This window comes from Zasmidium cellare (assembly GCF_010093935.1).
Source record: "Zasmidium cellare ATCC 36951 unplaced genomic scaffold M409scaffold_29, whole genome shotgun sequence".
Lineage (NCBI taxonomy): Eukaryota > Fungi > Ascomycota > Dothideomycetes > Mycosphaerellales > Mycosphaerellaceae > Zasmidium > Zasmidium cellare.
Window position 1 is genome coordinate 326,458 of NW_022986973.1, and position 16,976 is coordinate 343,433.

General features: G+C 55.2%; 7 protein-coding genes across 7 annotated transcripts; 4 read left to right on the forward strand and 3 right to left on the reverse strand.

The window, feature by feature from the left end:
* Nucleotides 1-72: 72 nt before the first annotated feature.
* On the reverse strand, nt 73-2,349 carry M409DRAFT_25947 (uncharacterized protein; the record flags this gene model as incomplete). Its single annotated transcript, XM_033807893.1, has 1 exon — nt 73-2,349. The coding sequence occupies one exon, from the start codon at nt 2,347-2,349 to the stop codon at nt 73-75; it is 2,277 nt and encodes a 758-aa protein (XP_033664652.1).
* Nucleotides 2,350-2,533: 184 nt separating this feature from the next.
* M409DRAFT_68337 (uncharacterized protein) lies at nt 2,534-3,384 on the forward strand (the record flags this gene model as incomplete). The annotated part of the gene is made up of 3 exons (XM_033817791.1): nt 2,534-2,623; nt 2,677-2,913; nt 2,968-3,384. 3 exons carry the CDS (start codon nt 2,534-2,536, stop codon nt 3,382-3,384), a joined length of 744 nt encoding a protein of 247 aa, XP_033664653.1.
* Nucleotides 3,385-3,609: 225 nt separating this feature from the next.
* M409DRAFT_68338 (uncharacterized protein) lies at nt 3,610-4,801 on the forward strand (the record flags this gene model as incomplete). Its single annotated transcript, XM_033817792.1, has 2 exons — nt 3,610-3,685; nt 3,750-4,801. The coding sequence occupies 2 exons, from the start codon at nt 3,610-3,612 to the stop codon at nt 4,799-4,801; spliced, it is 1,128 nt and encodes a 375-aa protein (XP_033664654.1).
* A 212-nt stretch (nt 4,802-5,013) lies between these two features.
* M409DRAFT_25949 (uncharacterized protein) lies at nt 5,014-5,928 on the forward strand (the record flags this gene model as incomplete). The annotated part of the gene is made up of 1 exon (XM_033807894.1): nt 5,014-5,928. One exon carries the CDS (start codon nt 5,014-5,016, stop codon nt 5,926-5,928), a length of 915 nt encoding a protein of 304 aa, XP_033664655.1.
* Nucleotides 5,929-7,680: 1,752 nt separating this feature from the next.
* On the forward strand, nt 7,681-9,027 carry M409DRAFT_57250 (uncharacterized protein; the record flags this gene model as incomplete). Its single annotated transcript, XM_033813570.1, has 3 exons — nt 7,681-7,938; nt 7,997-8,450; nt 8,555-9,027. 3 exons carry the CDS (start codon nt 7,681-7,683, stop codon nt 9,025-9,027), a joined length of 1,185 nt encoding a protein of 394 aa, XP_033664656.1.
* A 1,779-nt stretch (nt 9,028-10,806) lies between these two features.
* M409DRAFT_57251 (uncharacterized protein) lies at nt 10,807-12,076 on the reverse strand (the record flags this gene model as incomplete). Its single annotated transcript, XM_033813571.1, has 2 exons — nt 10,807-11,513; nt 11,617-12,076. The coding sequence occupies 2 exons, from the start codon at nt 12,074-12,076 to the stop codon at nt 10,807-10,809; spliced, it is 1,167 nt and encodes a 388-aa protein (XP_033664657.1).
* A 3,160-nt stretch (nt 12,077-15,236) lies between these two features.
* M409DRAFT_57252 (uncharacterized protein) lies at nt 15,237-15,656 on the reverse strand (the record flags this gene model as incomplete). The annotated part of the gene is made up of 1 exon (XM_033813572.1): nt 15,237-15,656. One exon carries the CDS (start codon nt 15,654-15,656, stop codon nt 15,237-15,239), a length of 420 nt encoding a protein of 139 aa, XP_033664658.1.
* Between the last annotated feature and the right edge of the window lie 1,320 nt (nt 15,657-16,976).

The following is a 16,976-nucleotide window of genomic DNA, read 5'->3' on the forward strand; positions in this document are numbered from 1 at the left end:
TCGAAGAGAGAAAGGATGGTATGCGGGCTCGTGAAAGGCGACAGGTATCGGAAGCGTAGACTTGCAACCTACCTAATCGCTGTCATCCTCCTCTGCGCCATCGAGCAGTTCTTTATCTCCTTCCGACAAGTCTTCATCGTCCACCTCTTCGTCCTCTTCATCTGATTCCTCTTCGCTCTCACTGCGCTCGCCTGCACCAGCCTTGGCAGCCTCCTTCTCGCTCTGCCGCCGTCTCTCCTCGTCTTTCCTGCCCTCCTCCACGATTCGTGCCCGCTCTTCTCGCGTCTTTCTTTGACCCACCACGTACGCGCCTAGAGGGGTCTTCTCCCACGACACGTCGTTTAAGAAAGCCTCTACCCCCTTTCGATCGTTAGGCGCGAACTCGACCTTCGCTCTTCTCTCCTCGATCCACCTTGAATTCGCCTCGATCTTCTGTAGAAGAAGCTGAACCATGCCATTGACCTTCTGGTTCTTATTGCCGCCCTTAGCTGCACCCCGCTGGTTCACTTCCTTCAACCATCGCTTGATCATCACTATGACCGGCAGCGCAAGCTCAGGGAACGCAATATTCTTCGCCCACATCACGAAGAACTCGGACAGCAGCTCCTGGACTTGTTCGGCAACACCATCCTGGTAGACCCGAGTACGTAGGTATGATTTCGGCGCTCGAATGACGACATTGAAGTCGAGAGGCTTCAAAGTGCTCGCCTTGGGCGCCTTTCTCATCTCGGCGCTGTTCAAGACCTCGTGCAAAGGTGCCGCGAGCGGTATGTAGGTGTTTGTTGCTAAGCTCACACGCAACAGTGAGCGGATGAGTTGGAATCGAAGCGGGAAGTAGGTCGCCGTAGGGATGAGCCTGAGAGCACCTAAGGTGACTTGAGTCAGTGGGTAGATGAGCGGCCGCAACGGTGAGGTTGACTCTGTGCAATGAGCTGCAAGAACTCGACTCCAGAAGTCCAGGCTGTGGACATACTGCCAGTTGTACACAGCTTTGTAGCTCTCATTCGAGTTGTTGGTAATGCTGCTGCGCAAATGCATAGCCAGACTGCGGATGAAGGTGAAGGAAGTCGTATATGCAACACCACCCTCCGAGCCCGCGAGACCCCAGAGCTCTGCTGCTGAGTTCTTCATCAAGTTGATACCCGCAATGGTGTGGATGGTAGTATTGCGGCTGCTCTTAACTAGAGCCTGATAGGTGGCCTTGAGCACGTTCTCTCGAATTCCGGCATCGCCAATGACAACCAATCGTCGCATTACCAAAAACGCGGCGATTCTCGTAGCCTCCGTATTTGAAGAAGTCGACCATGCTGAGGTGACCGCCTTGGAAACATCGCGTACCAACTTCTTGAACGAGAGTAGGTAGGGTAGGAGCGGCAAGAGAGACGAAAGTGTCAATCTTAGTGTTGCCGGGTCTGAGAGGTGGTCCAACAGGTGCAAAATGCCAGATATTTGCGATCGCAGCAGTGGGCCGATCGTCTTGAACTTCTTCGACTCAGTGGGAACATGAATCTTTCCACTCTTGGTCTCTTGCACAGGCAGATGGTGTTGGAAGATATCTGGGATGTGCTTGAGGGCCGTCGTGAGAAGCTCGTGGTAAACTGCAGGATCCGAAACAGAATATTTGAAGTCCTTCTCTTCTGCGTCGGATGACGAGACTTGAGCGGCGGAACGGAAAGCAATGACGACCTCTTTCGCAGCACGCAACGACTGCTGCTCAATGAGAGCAGAACGCCATTTCTTAACAGTAGCCATATCCAGCTCATTCGTTGTCCCCATCTCATCGTCCGAGTCATCGCCCTTCCTTTGCTTCTTGCGCTTCGGCTCATCCTCGTCTTCACTCAAGACCAGATCGTCCAAGTCCTCAAACACTTCGGGCTCGTCTTTTTGCAGCATCTTGTGAAACTCGGGATCCTTCTTAGCCAGTGCATCCAGCTGTTCCTTGAAGTCGCCGATGTCATCCTCTGAGTCGTCATCTGAATCACCACCAGCGGGTACAGCCTCCTGTTCGAGAGACCCTTGCGATGCCGAATCGTCATCCTCTTCTGGGTCTGACCGCTTTCGCTTGCTGTTCTTCTTCTTGGGTAGTTCTGGGACCTCGAAACCGCCTTGGAAAAAGTCGTCCACGCTCATGTCTTTGAAAGCATCTTTTGCGGACTTACTTCCACCTTCTTGTGCACTCGATTCTCCTTGCTCTTCCTTGCCGTCGACGCCATTCTCCTCAGCTCGTCTTGCCTTCTTCTTGGCCTTCAATTGGTGCTTCTGCTTGGTCTTTTTCAGTCCATTTCGGCGGTCCAGTGTATCCTTCAAGTGTCGCTTCTCGAATTTCTTGGTCGCCTTTGCTTGTCCCATCTTGACGACTCGCCTGCAGTAAATGGTTGGTGGTGTTGTGTAAGAGACTGGGTCTGAAAAAAGTTCAGAGGAAAGTTGCTGGAATTCTGAGCCGCACATTCCCCGGCAGTGTGGAGAAAGCTTCGGCCTCACCTCCGCGCACATGTCAGTCCTCGTTGCAGGCCACCGTCTTTCATGGCACATAATGTACGCACAACAGCAGCTGGCCTACGCGCCGACGCCCTACAGCTACACGCCATCCAGCAATCTCACGGCGACCATCAATCTCGATGAAGTACAACGCTCCTCACTGCCCGCTTGCTCGAAGCCTACTGACTCCTGGCTCAGGAAGTCAAACTCGCCGACACTGCCGCAGAAAGGGATATCTACGAGTCTCTCGCCGAAATATACAGCATCGTCATCACCCTTGACGCCTTGGAGAAGGCGTACTTGAGGGACAGTATCAAAGAGTCGGAGTATACGGAGACATGCGACCGGCTTCTTCGACAGTACAAGAGCAACCTCGCCGACGAGAGTGTTCTGGCGGCTTTTGGTGATTTGGAACGATTCAAAGCCGAGTGGGACGTACGTTCGCGGCATTGTAAGATGGTGTAGGACCACACTGACGGCAGGTTGCAGCTGGAAGTGCCCAAGGCCACGGAGCGTTTGAAGATTGGCCTCCCCGCGACCGTCGAGACTGTTCCTACTCGTACTGCATCGCAGCATCGAACGTCAAACTCCCACACGCCCAGCAATGCCCCGAGCGCAGCGAATGCGACAGCCATTGTGTCGGCATCGGAGAACTTCATCACCTTGTTTGACGCCGTTCGCATGAACATCTTGTCCAAGGACACCTTACATCCCATCCTGGTCGATACGATACAAGCAGTCAATAAGGTTACCGATCGTGACTTTGAGAACAAGGGCAAGATTGTGCACTGGCTCATCACTCTGAACCAAATGCGCGCCGCCGAAGAGTTGAGCCCGGAGCAGGCGCGGGAGTTGCAATTCGACCTCAACGCTGCGTACGAAGGATTCAAAGCCACGCTCGAGTGAGTTTGAGACATGCTGCCAGCGAATCGCTTCAGCATACTCACGTGAGGTGTGGAATATGCAGTCGACTTGATGCGCGCTCCCAAAACGGCTAGAGCCTCGGCGTTTAATCAGCCTGCATGTGGTTGGACCGTGCTGAGATCGAACATTTAACATTTAGCGGAGTCGGGCAGCACGCCGCCAGTCTCTGCATTGCGTTTCGTGGCGGCATGGGAAATGGCTGCAGCGATGGACAAGCCTGCCGCGCTGACCGCTGAGGATCTGGGATTGAGCGGATTGCGTGAAGAGGAAGAAATCTTGGACGGTGCGTACCCAGCTCGACCTCACATGCAATCCTCCCCCGGATCCACAGGCTGACTGATGATCAGTTCTCGATCTGCCGCAGCTGCACCTCAGGCCGTCCGCGCACGCATTGCTGGCCACCCTCGCCGACCTGAGCTCTGAGCCGCCCTCATGGGACACGACCAGAAGCGGCACCCCTCGGTCGCCATTGAGCGGTACCTCTACGCCTTACCGCAGAAAGAGAAAGGTTATTCGGAATGAGGGAGTACCTCGATACCTCACGAAGATCGTCTCAAGCCCTCTGGCTTGGATTGAGGACGATGATCAGAAAGAACAAATATGGGAGGCCGCGTCGCAGCGACTCTCAGAGCGGAGCGGGAGGTCAGCCATGGGCGCTATCAGTCGGACGTTTGTCATTGAAATGCGCTCTGCCAGCAGGAACCCGTCATCGAGTGCAGATGTACTGTTGAATCCCGATCCAGAAAACAACCTGGAGTTGACTCTGCATGAACCAGCGCTAACTTCGGACAACCTGGGCTTGAAGACTTGGGCCTCTTCCTACTTGCTGGCGAAGCGCATTGCAGCCATGCCATCGATACCGCAGAAAGCCACCATTCTGGAACTTGGTGCTGGTACTGGGCTTGTTGGCCTTGCAGCCGCCGCCGCATTCCAGACCCACGTGATCCTCACTGACCTGCCAGCGATTGTCCCCAACCTGGAGCGCAACGCACGTGCCAACGCTGCTGTGCTCTCTGCCTACGATGCTAAGACGGATGTCGCTGTCCTGGACTGGACTGACCCAAGTGCTTTCCATATCGAGGGAGTTCACCATGGAGGAGCACACTCGTTTCCCTTGATTCTGGCAGCAGATCCAATCTATAGTGCCGACCACCCCGGTCTTCTTGTCCATGCCGTCGAGCATCATCTAAGCAAAGAATCCACGGCACGTGTGGTCGTCGAGATGCCACTGCGCGATGCATATAATGCCGAGCGTGAAGACTTTCGCACACGGATGGGCGACATTGGGTTGTCAGTCCTTAAGGAAGGCGAAGAGACCGGTCTGGACGACTGGTCAAGCGGCAACGATGATGAGCTGATGGAGGTCCGTTGCTGGTGGAGCATCTGGGGATGGCGATAACCATGAGTGAACGCTGCGAGTCACTCGTGCTACAACACAGATACACTGATAGACACGCTACAGCGCGTTACTTGCGCCTCGTGAAGAGTGAAGTACTTCGTTCACGACGGTGTTACCTGTAAGTACTTGTGTCACTTTCTCAAACAATCTCCCGACTCTCGTACTTCGATACCACCACGAGTTATCCAGAGCGCAACACCCACAAGATCAAGATGTCTCCCTCACACAGCCACGACGGCGCATTTGCCTCCCAACAAGCAAGACCAAGACCAGCGACAGAGCAAACACCGGCCGCAAAAGCGACATGCATCAGCGCCTCCTCCTTGCAAGGCCTGCGACAAGACATTTCCGCCGACCCTCCAAACTTCCCTCCACACGACACCGAGCAGTCGCACGAACACTACTTCCCACACGTCTCCATGCTCACGGCCAGCGGCGCGCTGAGGGCTATACCGCGAGAAGTCGCCAAGTCTACGGACAAGCACCACACACACAGCTCAGGAGGTTCCTCTCTTCGATCCCCGTCGACTATCGCCAGCTCCGCAAGCAGCGCACACTCAGAGAATACATCGAACTTCCCCGCGAAGCTGCTCTTCGCCCTCAAAGAAGACGTCGAAGAAGCCCAGCGCCGCGCACGACAAGCTCGTGCCCACAACAAGCCTGCGCCAAGCTCACGAACATCTCGATCGAGATCACCTGACAGTCGAGGAGAATCCCACGGGGATGGGGTCGTCGAGCACATGACGACGTCCTTGGACCTCGCGGCGCAAGAGCCACCCCCGGATTTATCGAGCTCGGTGGTGTCGGATTGGAATCACGTGTATGAGAAGCAGGAAGCGGATCGGCGGGCGGTTGAGGCGGAGAATAAGGTGCTTGATGAGCTGGATAGGAGTTTCACGCCGACTGTTGGGAAGTACGAGAACGAGGACGAGGACGCAGAGAGCTATCACGATCACGTGCGGGGGCGAGAGCATGTTTCTGAGACTACCACTCAGCCACCCCCGGAACCGGAGTGGTTCGAGGGGATGTGGTGGCGACGGGGATCGATGGACGGCGTGCGGAGGGATATCCCTCGAGGGGCGTACGATTCGAGGCATACGCATGTTGAGTATGGATCTAGCATTTGATGATGGGGGGATTGTTGGGAGAGTTTGTCGATGGAAGCAAGTGTGAGCGTTGATGAGGGTTTGGGAGGGAATGTCTGGGTAGGAGTGCGAGCGATGGTTTGGGTTTTGGTTTATCAGGGATGAATGCGCGGTTTTGGGGGGGAAATGCTACTGTTGCATTTGTTGGGGTTGGAGGGGACTCGGGATTGACGTGTTTGACGATGCCGTGTCGTGGTTTTCCGAGAGTTTCGACTTCGTTCTTGAGGAAGCTTTTCGCAGGAGAGATTGTCTGTAGGGCTGGGAGGGGACAGCAATCTGCGCGAGGGCTTAGAGTCTCATCATGCTCGTTTCGGGGCGGTTCGCGAGGTGGTGGATGCGAGAGTCTGTTTCTTGCGTTTCCCTTCGGATTAGCAGGTAGGGCTGACGACTGAAGCTGCATGATACAAAGGACAGACTTCTGGTGAGATGGAGTTTTCCAAACTTGTCTGTTCCTGCCAGAGGCGAACGCCCCTTTCGTGGATTAGTTTCATGCAATAGCGATGTCATATTATATCCTTCCGGTTTGGGACAGTGCAGAACCGCAATGCGATATGAGAGCATTGACGTGCTGATCATATTGTTGCTGACGATGCAGAACGGCGTGCATGTGTGGCGCTTTTCATCATCTCCTCCCTCTGCGTCGCGTCAATTCCTCCTGGAAAACAACCTCACTCGTGCAGCTTGCATTAAAACAACCACGTAATAGTATGGGCGATTAGCTTCTGTGCTTGCAGTGTGCACGTCTGCTCAGCTTACTCGGCATTCTCGTTCTGACCACGGAGATGTGTCTCTCCTCACTCCTTCACTACTCCTACAGGCTCGATTCAGTCCTCACGTCAAGCCGGAGTCAGTCTGACAGTAACAGAATGATGATATTGAAACAACCAATCTTCAGACCCGCATGGACTCGGCTCACGGCTTCTCGGGCCCGCCGCAGTAGATGCATCTCAACCCGAAATACCAGCGGACACACACCTGCCTGCCGGCAGCAAGGACTTCGGCTTCTTAAGATATCTGCATCCTTTAATCCAGGCACCGACGTCTCGCCCTGGCCCGCTAGTGTTTCCAGCTACCGGTTTCGAGATGTATTTTAAGGGATCTTTAGCACAGAAGCGGTGTTGAAGACGGCGTGCTTCGGGGAGCATGGCGTGCTGTTCCACTCTGAGACCTTGAAGACTGGCATCATGAGTCGAGTCGTCGATGATGTGCTTTGCCAGAGTGAGGTTTCTGGAGAGGAGATGGACCCCCAGGGAAAATCTTTCGAGACCCTTTTTGTGGCTGGTGGTGGTGAAATGTGCACTAGGTTAGCGCTCATGATGTGTTTCCTCACTTCGCATGTTTCTCGGAGATGGCATCTCTTAACATCAACGCCATCGCGATGAGAGGAGAGGTGAATGTTGCGGTTGTTGCGCGTTGACTTCACCTCAATACCGCGCATGTGTCTCGTACATTCGCACAAAACATCACGTGCAGAGCGCGTGGCAAGGCGAGCTCACGTACCCCGCTTGCCCGCTACGGGCTATAGCACCACGATAGCCTCGTTGGCGTCAATGATTGCCCAAGCAAACATGGAAGTCCTGCTCCTCACTGCGCTTTTCCTCCTATCAATCGTCAAGGCCACAGCCCTCGCGGCCGTAATATCCTACACGTTCATCACCTGAGGAACCAAGCCAGGGCGCCTTGGAGGGCCGGAAAGAGCTGGATATATAAGCTGGGGAGAAGGCAACCGGCAAGATGGGGTCGATAGAGGAGACCTCATCAGAAGAGATGAGCTTTAAGGAGATACCGATTCTTGATCTTTCCAAGGCGAGATCCGATGAGACGAAGCCCGAGTTCCTCAGAGAACTACGCGATGCGTTGATGAATGTGGGATTCTTGTACATCAAGAACACAGGCATCGATCAAGAGACGTATGATCGAGTATGTGCGGAGGGCATCAAGTTCTTTGACCTTTCCGAGGAAGAGAAATTAGCTATCGAGATGAAGAACGCGGTAGGTGTTTCAACCCATACTATAGGACAAGGTGAGGCTTACATTTGCTTGTTTCCAGCCCAGTTTCTTGGGATACAGCCGTCTTGGAAACGAGGTCACTGCGTTTAAACAGGACTGGAGAGAACAGATTGATTTGGGAACACCGCATCGATTGCGCGAGGAACGGGAACCTTTGTACTACAACCTGTGGGGGCCAAACATGTGGCCAAATGAGAAATTCTTGCCAGACTTCCGGCGAGTGTATGAAGACTACATGGCCAAGATGAGCGAAGTGAGTATGTTCTTCACCAGCCTCATCGCCGAGGCCATCGGCCTGGAAGCCAACGCCTTCAACCGGTTTTTCGACGAGGACCAGCAACACAAACTCAAAATCATCAAGTACCCTGATGTCGGCGACGGCGTAGGGCAAGGTGTAGGGCCTCACAAGGACTCCATGTTGAGTTCATATCTGTTGCAAGCGACAAACCACAAGGGCTTGCAAGTGCAGAACACACGGGGCGAGTGGATCGACTGTAAGTGGAATCTGCGTCTCATCAGCAAAGTTACGAAACTCTGAAACTCCTACAAATCCTTCCACGACCCATGTACCCTAAACTAACCCAACAACCACATCCAGGTCCACCCATCAAGGGCACGCTCGTCGTCGCCATCGGCCAAGGTCTCGAAGCCGTGACCGGTGGCGTAACAATGAGCACGACGCACCGCGTCCTCTCCCCACAAGCCGGCACCGGCGCACGCTTCTCCATCCCCTTCTTCCAAGGCGTCTCCTACGACGCGCAATTCGAATCCATGGACGTCCCCGCGCACGTGCGCAAACTCCGCGAGGATATCCTCGCGTCGCAAAACGGGCGCCGCGACGACGTGGAGTTCACGTTCGTCAAGGGGAAATGGAGCCACCTGGGCGAGGCGACGCTCATGAACCGCATCAAGTCACATCCGGATGTTGGGGAAAGGTGGTATCCCGTTCTGCTCAAGCAGATTCGCGAGGAACAGGCCCAGCAGCAGCAGCAACGACAAGAAGCGAGAGGCGCTGCCGCGAAGGAGCAAGTGGTGGTGGGAGACGGCCAGCCACGGACGCTGCAGCAATAGTCGCCGTCGATCGCTGCGGCTTCGTCGCTGCCCAACGCGGCTGAGGACGACAACCAGAATGCGGCGGTCGAGGCGCATTAGCTAGCTAGCCATTACATGTACCACACAAAGCGATGTTCATCGAACGCCTCCTCTCAGTAGTCAGTATGAGTTACAAGAGTACAAGACTCTCCCGAGCACCCATCACGCCCACACCCTCCTGGAGGGCACCGCATTGCCCCCCGTTTCCAGCTCATGCAGTCCTTGCAGCCAAAGTTGAAAGAGGAACAACAAATCATACAATAAACCTCCGGACTTTGTAAACCTCGGTTTCTTGGCGCTTCTTTCTTACTTACTCAATCCATCCATCAGTTCTTATCAAGGCCATCTCGGGCGTTCCTCCGCAACCGCACGCTGTTATCGCAAAGGGATTCTGTGGGCACCAGTGGAGGAAGTTGGGCATACATATGCAAGAAAACTGGCAACGGCTCCGAATCTCGTATCCGGGAGCGCGTAGCTCGCAAAACAGAGGAACGCCCCTCCTCGTTGTGAGCAGTGTGAGTGGTAGTGGGAGAGAGTGACGAACTCAGTTGATCCGACGGCTTACGTACGTGCTGCTTTGCGGGAGCAACACTAGACATGATGAGCGAGGCGAGTTAAGCGAACAGAGAACGCAGACGGCTTGGAGCTTGTTGGCGGGCGGAATCGATCGCAATCATCACAAGCGCGAAGCTCCAGAGGCGTTGCAGCCAGAGTTCGGGGCGAAGGGGTGGTTGTTTTGAGGGTCCAGCAAGTGAAAGCGAGACATCAAGACTTCATTTTACGCATTATACATAGAGACGTAAACAAAACAATAGTGCCTTCCCATCCGTTCCCTGCCGTCCAAACATCAAAACATCATCAGAAAGGGGGTATGGTAATAGTACATGGTTGCAAGTCAAAAAGACGATTCCTGGAGATCCCGCCACATCGTGAGGAGCGTGCTGTGATCAAAGTGCCGTTCTTTTCGGTATTAGAAAACGCCCGTACCTAGTGAGAAGCCGTACCAAACAAATGTCGCGATGACCGGAAAGCGTAAATGGGACAGTGTGCTGTCGTCGTGGGTGGTGGAAAAGACATCATGGTGACGTGGGTTGAGTCGTTCGAGTCGACGATGGCATCGCGAGAGAGCCCTCGTAGCAGTAGCAACCCTCCAAAGTGTAATGCTCAGTTGGTGATAGCGTGCAGCCAAGGAAGGATGCCAAAGACTGACGAACAAGTTGGCTTCGCATAAGGTTCACTTCCCCGCAGAGCCGGCGGGCCGCGTTGAACTCTATGGCTTCGATCGCATCGACCGCACTCCAGTTGATGGCGGGACATTGTGCAGATGGCTTGCGGTCGAGGGCGCGATCGTATGCGTGGCCAAGCAATCCAGAAGCGCTGCCATCACCACGACTGGGCAAGCGGGCCGATAGGTCAACCCGTAACCAGGTCAGCACATTTCAAGAAGAACAATGCCAGTAAAAGTCCAAAACAAGGGTATCCTTCAACTCCACCAGGTGATAGGTTTCGTGCCGGCGTGATTTCGTAACTCAACCAGTGGACTTGGCCAGCGCTTGCTTTTGCCTGCGCTTGCAAGATTCAAGGTTCCGGGGCTAGCCTGCACTTTCGCTCGTCAGGTGCTTATTTCAACAGCTCGAAGCTCCCATGTTGTCATGGTGCTTCCCGGCAGGAGCTTACATGACTCAGTTGGGCACCAGTACCGGACTGGTCTCCCAGCTGTGCTGCATGCTGCTGCAAGGTTACTCTGACAGCGGGTCCCTAGGCTGTGGGATAATGCGCGAGCGAGTAAGATCTGTTGGCACTCTCGTCACGGTATTGCAGTGCATGATTTCCTGGCTGTGTACCATATGGTTGCTCGCCGTGGGTGCCATGAAACGGGCCATTTGGCAACGGAGGTGGCTGCATTTGTCCATGTGGGGACGTGGTGTATTCTGTGCCGCTTGTTGGGACCTGCATGGGCGCCACCTGGAATGAGCCTGGTTGCTGGAAGGTTGGTTGATTTTGAACCTGATAGCTGCTTGGACTGGATGATACCGAGATACTGGGAAACTCGCTCTGCGGTGCAGCAGCTCCAAAGGGCTGTTGGTAACCTTGCTGCGGTTGCGCCGGTGCCGTCTCGTACTGCGGCTGTCGTTGTTGCTCCTGAGTTACGTACTGCTGGTACGGACCTGCACTTGCGGGCCAATCGACGCGTTGATCTTGGTGATATGGTCCTGAAGATCCAGCAGACAATGGGTCTTGCATCGTCTGAGGGTTGTCGTGCGATCGCCATGTAGTCAGGCTGGGCGCGCCCGCGACTGCGGCTGCACTTGGGAGTCCAATGGCAGTGGCGGCGGTGCCAACGAATCCAGCGGCTTGGTGTTGCCATGAGCCGTGACGCGAACCGGTCGACTGCGTCGTCATGGACTGGTTACCTGGGGTCGAAGTTGATCCAGGTCTCTGGATGCTTGATCCAGACGCGGTACCTGGAGAAGTGGAGGGCAAAGGGAGTAAAGTTGGTTCTGGTGGTCGTTGATCTGGTTTCACTTAGAGAGGTCGACTTGGAACGGTAGGGTGAAGAATACTCACGTTCTGTCGGCAATACGTTCATATCAAAGCCTGCTTGGCTGAGCTTACCGCGTAGGTAAGCGACTTCGTCTTCTAATTCGCGGTTTCGCTGTTGTGTAACATGTACCAGCTTCTCACTGGCTTCTTGAGAGCCGCGTAGCTCATGGATACTCCTTTCCAGGTGGTCGATGTGATCTTTGGTCCGTTGTCGAATGGCTCGTTGGGCCTCACGATCGTTGGCACGCTTTCTCTCCAATTGAGCAGCGGAAAGGGTCGATACACTGCGGGTTCCGGCTCGTGAGGCTCGTTTCTTGCCCGAACTCGTCGACGACTTGCGTGTGTCGGAGCCTGGGGAGACGTAGCCCGAGGAGAGCGACTTCTCCAAACCTGGGAGCGATGATGCCGTGTCTGAATTCGTCGGAGCCCATGGGAGGTGGTCGTTGAAGTGATGCCACGGCGTAGATGAGATAACGCACGTCATGGGCGACGTTGGGAAGAGGGTTTCTGGTACTGGGGTGTCGAACTATGTCGTCGTTGCGTGAGTCGTTGATGGGTATCGCCGTCCAGTTTATCCGGCGATAGGTGCAATGGTTGAATCTAGTGGTGCTGAAGGCGGTTGGAGGGACGAGACTGGTGGCAGTTGGGCGTGGGGCAGTGGCTATATGGTGGGCTCATTGAAAGAGAACAGAGCTCGTCCAGAAGCATTGGCAGCGTTCTCGGTTTCATAAAGGGACGCAGTGTCGTGAGCAGAGGCGCAGACGTTGATGCTAATAACCTAGTCGCCAACTATGGACGCAGTGGCCTCCGGTAAGGACCGGCAAATTGCACGATGCGATCACAGACGTCGACAAGCTCGATGCCCGACAGCGTTGATGCAAGTTCGTGCCAACTGAAGTGCAGTAGCAGCCTGACAGGGACGAGGGTAGCGGTTCCTGCAGCATATCAAGGTGGTTGGCACGATGACATCCTCCCCGGCGACGGCCAGCTCGAGCCGTCCGCTGCTGCAGGCGAGGTCGAGCAGCGAGAGGGCTGGTGAGCAGAGGTATTACCCATTCCGATCGCCAGATACATGCCCTGGAAGGCGTTAGTGGCGCACCATGCGGGCAGGGCTCATCGCTGCAGCCTTTGCTGCTGGGCAGGCGATTAAGGTATTTTAACCGCGGGGCCCGAAGACGCCTTCGCTATAGTCCACGTGGAGGGCGTTACACCAGGCGTGTGAGGTGAGAAGTCTGAGGGCCGCCACCGCCAGATCTGGATCGGCAGGAACGCTCGTCCTGGCCTGCGCTGAATGACTCTCGTGTTGCGCACCTAGTGCTATATCGCGGCTGTTAAGACTCACCTGGATCCCCCCAGCATGCCCCTTCACGCCGTCTCACCTCGCGATCCCAGAGCGTTCGCCGCTTCGGCCAGGCTGGACCCAGGATGGCACGCCAATTTCCCTCACCCCATCGCTGAAGCAGGGCGGACCTGGATCTGGTTTTCGACCCTGCGCCGCGGCGAGGATTTCCCGGTCGAAGCAGAGGCAGCGAAGGGTCGGCCGTCGGATATCGGGGCAGAGGAGGAGGGCCTGGTCGCCAGGTGCCAGCTGCGTGTGCCACATCGAGCAGCGGGCCATCAGAGAGAGCGATGAGGTGCCGACCTAGCGCGCGAGCTGGGTTAGCTGCCGCAGGCGGATGGGGGCGCATCCTCGACGGGCCTAGCAGCGCTGGTGAGATGGACGCTGCCGCAGCGGTCAGGAAGAGGAGCAGCAGCAGACGTCGAAGGTGTCGTGCCCGCCAAGCCGGTTTGTTGTGCAAGCGTTGGAGCGGAGACGGTCGACTGATTGGGCCAAGTCAGCCGGAGATCAAGCGGTCGCCCACGCCAGCACGATCACAGATCATGGTGGCCACGCGAGCTGTCGGCCAACCCGGCTCACGGCGCACGAGCTGGTCCCAGGGAGCGGTAAGGCGGCGACGATGCGCTGTTCTTCATCACCGCGGTCGGCGGCCAATTTGTGCCATCTTCAGGCGCCCTTTTCCCATCAATTCACTCACTCAGCGAGGGTCCGGGCAGCATTGTTGCGAGGTGCGAGGAAGGTGCGGTCGGCCGGATGCCGCCTGCTAACCTTATTGGTGTGTACCCGACGGCAAGCCGATGCAGGTGAGATCGGGAGGCAAATTAGGTTGGCTGGAGCGCGCACGGCAGCGCCAGCCATCCTGATTGATGACATGCTGGATCCTGGGTCGACCGTCCATCCATGACATGATTTTGTGAGGCACCGCCCGCTACCTCCAAGATGTGGTTGTTTTCATGACTAGCATGCCTGTTTCAACTGCTGAGGGTGTCCTTCTCCTGAAACATATTGCTTGGTTGTTGTGCTGGACGGTCACCAGACCGCAGGCCTTGCGGCCACCACATCCTCGCCGGCTCGCAATGGATACTCGTATCTGAACCTACTAACCGACTGTCCAAGATGGCCACTCCTCATCAGGCGACTCTCTGGTCTCTAGTTCAACAGGATCAGCATCCGAGGCTTCACATCTGCTATTACGCGCACTTGTCGCGCCCCAAACCATATCCATTCTCCGAACTTCAAGAGGACATGCCGCAGAAGCAAGACGACGACAGCTGCAGGTAGGATGAAAGTCAATGACCCTCACGGCACACGCATTGGGAGCGCCGCAAACGGCCCTGTATTGGATCACGGGATCATGGCAACCACATATGCAGCCTGAAACCTAAGGTACTGCAGCTTTACGCCTTGCATACACCACCCCATGAATCGCGCAATGCATGGCTTGCATGCCACCAGAAACGCCATCTCTGACACGACGGCACTGACATAACATGTCTTTGGCGTTGAAACCGCCCTCCGTGCAATCCGACAGCTACACAAACTTCACCCTTCACGCATAGCTCGCCATCATTATGGACCTGCTGCTTTTGACTTTGGTCGACGACGGCGGTGCTCTGGTATAGCTGTGCCAGCGTTTCACACCCATTTGCATGACAAGATGAAGACGTTGATCTCTCGCATGAAGACTTCGCTTTTCGCCGATAACACGATATCAGCACTGTTTCGCACTCGTGGCTCGTCAGCGGCACACAACACAGCAAAGAGCGAGAGCGCGGATCTTCGCAAGGTTCTCCGCCGATCAGCCGTCTTGTCAGGCAACCCTGGGCATCGAGATCTCCAGTCGGGTACAAGCACTCCACAACTTCACCTCACATCAACCATATGAACTACTCTCCTTCACACAAGAGCCTCAATGTGGTTGGATTATGTTATGAATATGCGCGTTCGCCATCAAAGGGGATTATCACAACCAGAAAGATTGGCAATCCCGCAGCACGACCACGCTCAACGGACCTTAGCTGTCGGGCGTTATTGCAGGAGAGCCCGCTGCAGACCAGAACAGACTTGGAGTCTATCAAAGAGTCGGAGACTGCTCGAAGGCCACGCCAGCTTGGTGAGTACTCCACCAGCGCAGTGTAAGCTGCGAGGCATCAAGGCATGGCAAGGTTCTCTCTCAGCTTTGAGACCCAAGATCGTCCATTTGTTGCTGTGCAGTGGCCTTTGAAAACCGAGTGCGCGAATTACGTGAGGCACACGTCCTCGTCCGAGTGCCTTTGATGAAGATCCACAGCACGAGACTTCGTTATCAACACCCAACGTAGGGGCATCCATGCACATGGCAAAGACCATCATCCGAGATGGTGTTTCCAGAGTTGCATTTACCGGTAGGTCGTTCTCGACATTCTATTTTCTCTCTTCCATTTCGACGCTCGTCCATAGTTGCTGCAATACCCATTTCCCTCTCCTCTCCGCTTTCAGTTGAATCCTGTTGGGCATGACCGCAGCCACGCGCCTTGCGCCTTCTCCGGGCCGATACTTCGCCCCTGCCCCCATCGCCGCTGAGGCCAACCAGGTTGCTTTTAGACCTCTCCAGCCGCAAGGGTATCCAAGCCAGTGCAGACGTAGAGGGCTGCGTGGTATGGCTCCTCACGACATTCATTGGATTGTCCACGGAGACATGGTGTGAACTTTGGAAGACGTTCCCCGAGCCTGTGGTGTGTCGCATGTCTGGTTGGAAATTACCAGTCAGCAGCTTGCGCAGGCTGGAAGCATATCATGAGGCAGGTACGAAGCGTTCCGAAGGTGCTTTCCTGGCTTAGTCTTCTGACTTGCAGGGAAGGCGCCGATGAGGTTTGTATTGTTGCACTACTGTTATTGTACTGATGAATCCAGCCTTCATCTTTCTCTGGATGCTCGAGTCATTCGAGCTCCGTGGCGTTCCTCTCCACCAGAACTTGCCGCTGCTGCAATGAGCGAATGTGTCTCACTTGGATACGGAACGCGCGAGCGAATTGCTGCAGTCATGACTCTTGCCGCTATCCTTCCCGCGAAGAGTACCGGCCGATGGTGACGTGGGACCTCGATCTGTTCCTCGCTCGATGCTACTCTACGACGACGCAAGGTACGATCACGATGGTGGACGACCAGACTCGGCACAATCGATCTGTTGCATCAGCAAGACCACTCCAAGCGATACCGGAAGCCACGGTCGTCTCGTCATCGGTGGCGGACGAGAACAAGGTAGGAGGATACAGGGGTAAGAGCATTGCCACAAGAATCGACCCGCAGAGGCGCGAGCAGCCTCATGGAAGTCGATACAGGCTCCATCAGGAACCCAAGCGTACGGCCAGAGTTGTGTTGACAGCAACGTGTAGAACAACGTAGAACGCACAGAGTCATCTGTCAAGCCGAAGACTTAGAAGATTCAGCAACAACGTGTGGTCGTTGCGTCGATGAAAAGCATCGTTCGTGTTCGAGTCGATGACAAGAGTCTCCTTCAACACACAGACTTGCTGCCCGACACTGCGCTCCCTCGAGCATACGTGGTTGACCGTGGCTTGGTGTCACTGAATACAAGTGCAATGCGCTCGCCCTCCGAGAGATGTGCGCTTGTCTAACGCTACAAAACGAAGACCAGCGATAGTCTTCGTCGACATCGCAAATTGAATTGGTCACCCATCGTCGTTGTTGCGGACAGAAGATGCTCCTCCCAGTCGCAACGACAGCCAGTGTCGCAGAGCACCTCAGCCTCATCACGACGATCACCGCAAGTACAAGCAGCACGAACAGTCCCTTATTTTTGTTTCTTTAACCCTCGCCTTACTTGCGCTTGCATTCGATCCAACCCAAGACTATCTCACGAAACATGCTACGTAAGGCCAGCGACTGCACGACACACGAACCAGGCTATGAAGAGACACCGCCATCCCAGGGGACGGCTCCCAAGAACAATCCAAGGGAACATAGCACCGAGATCAAGAGCCGATGAAGGTCGACCAACACTCGATGCGAAACACCACAAACAGCAAGAAACAGTCGTCCACCG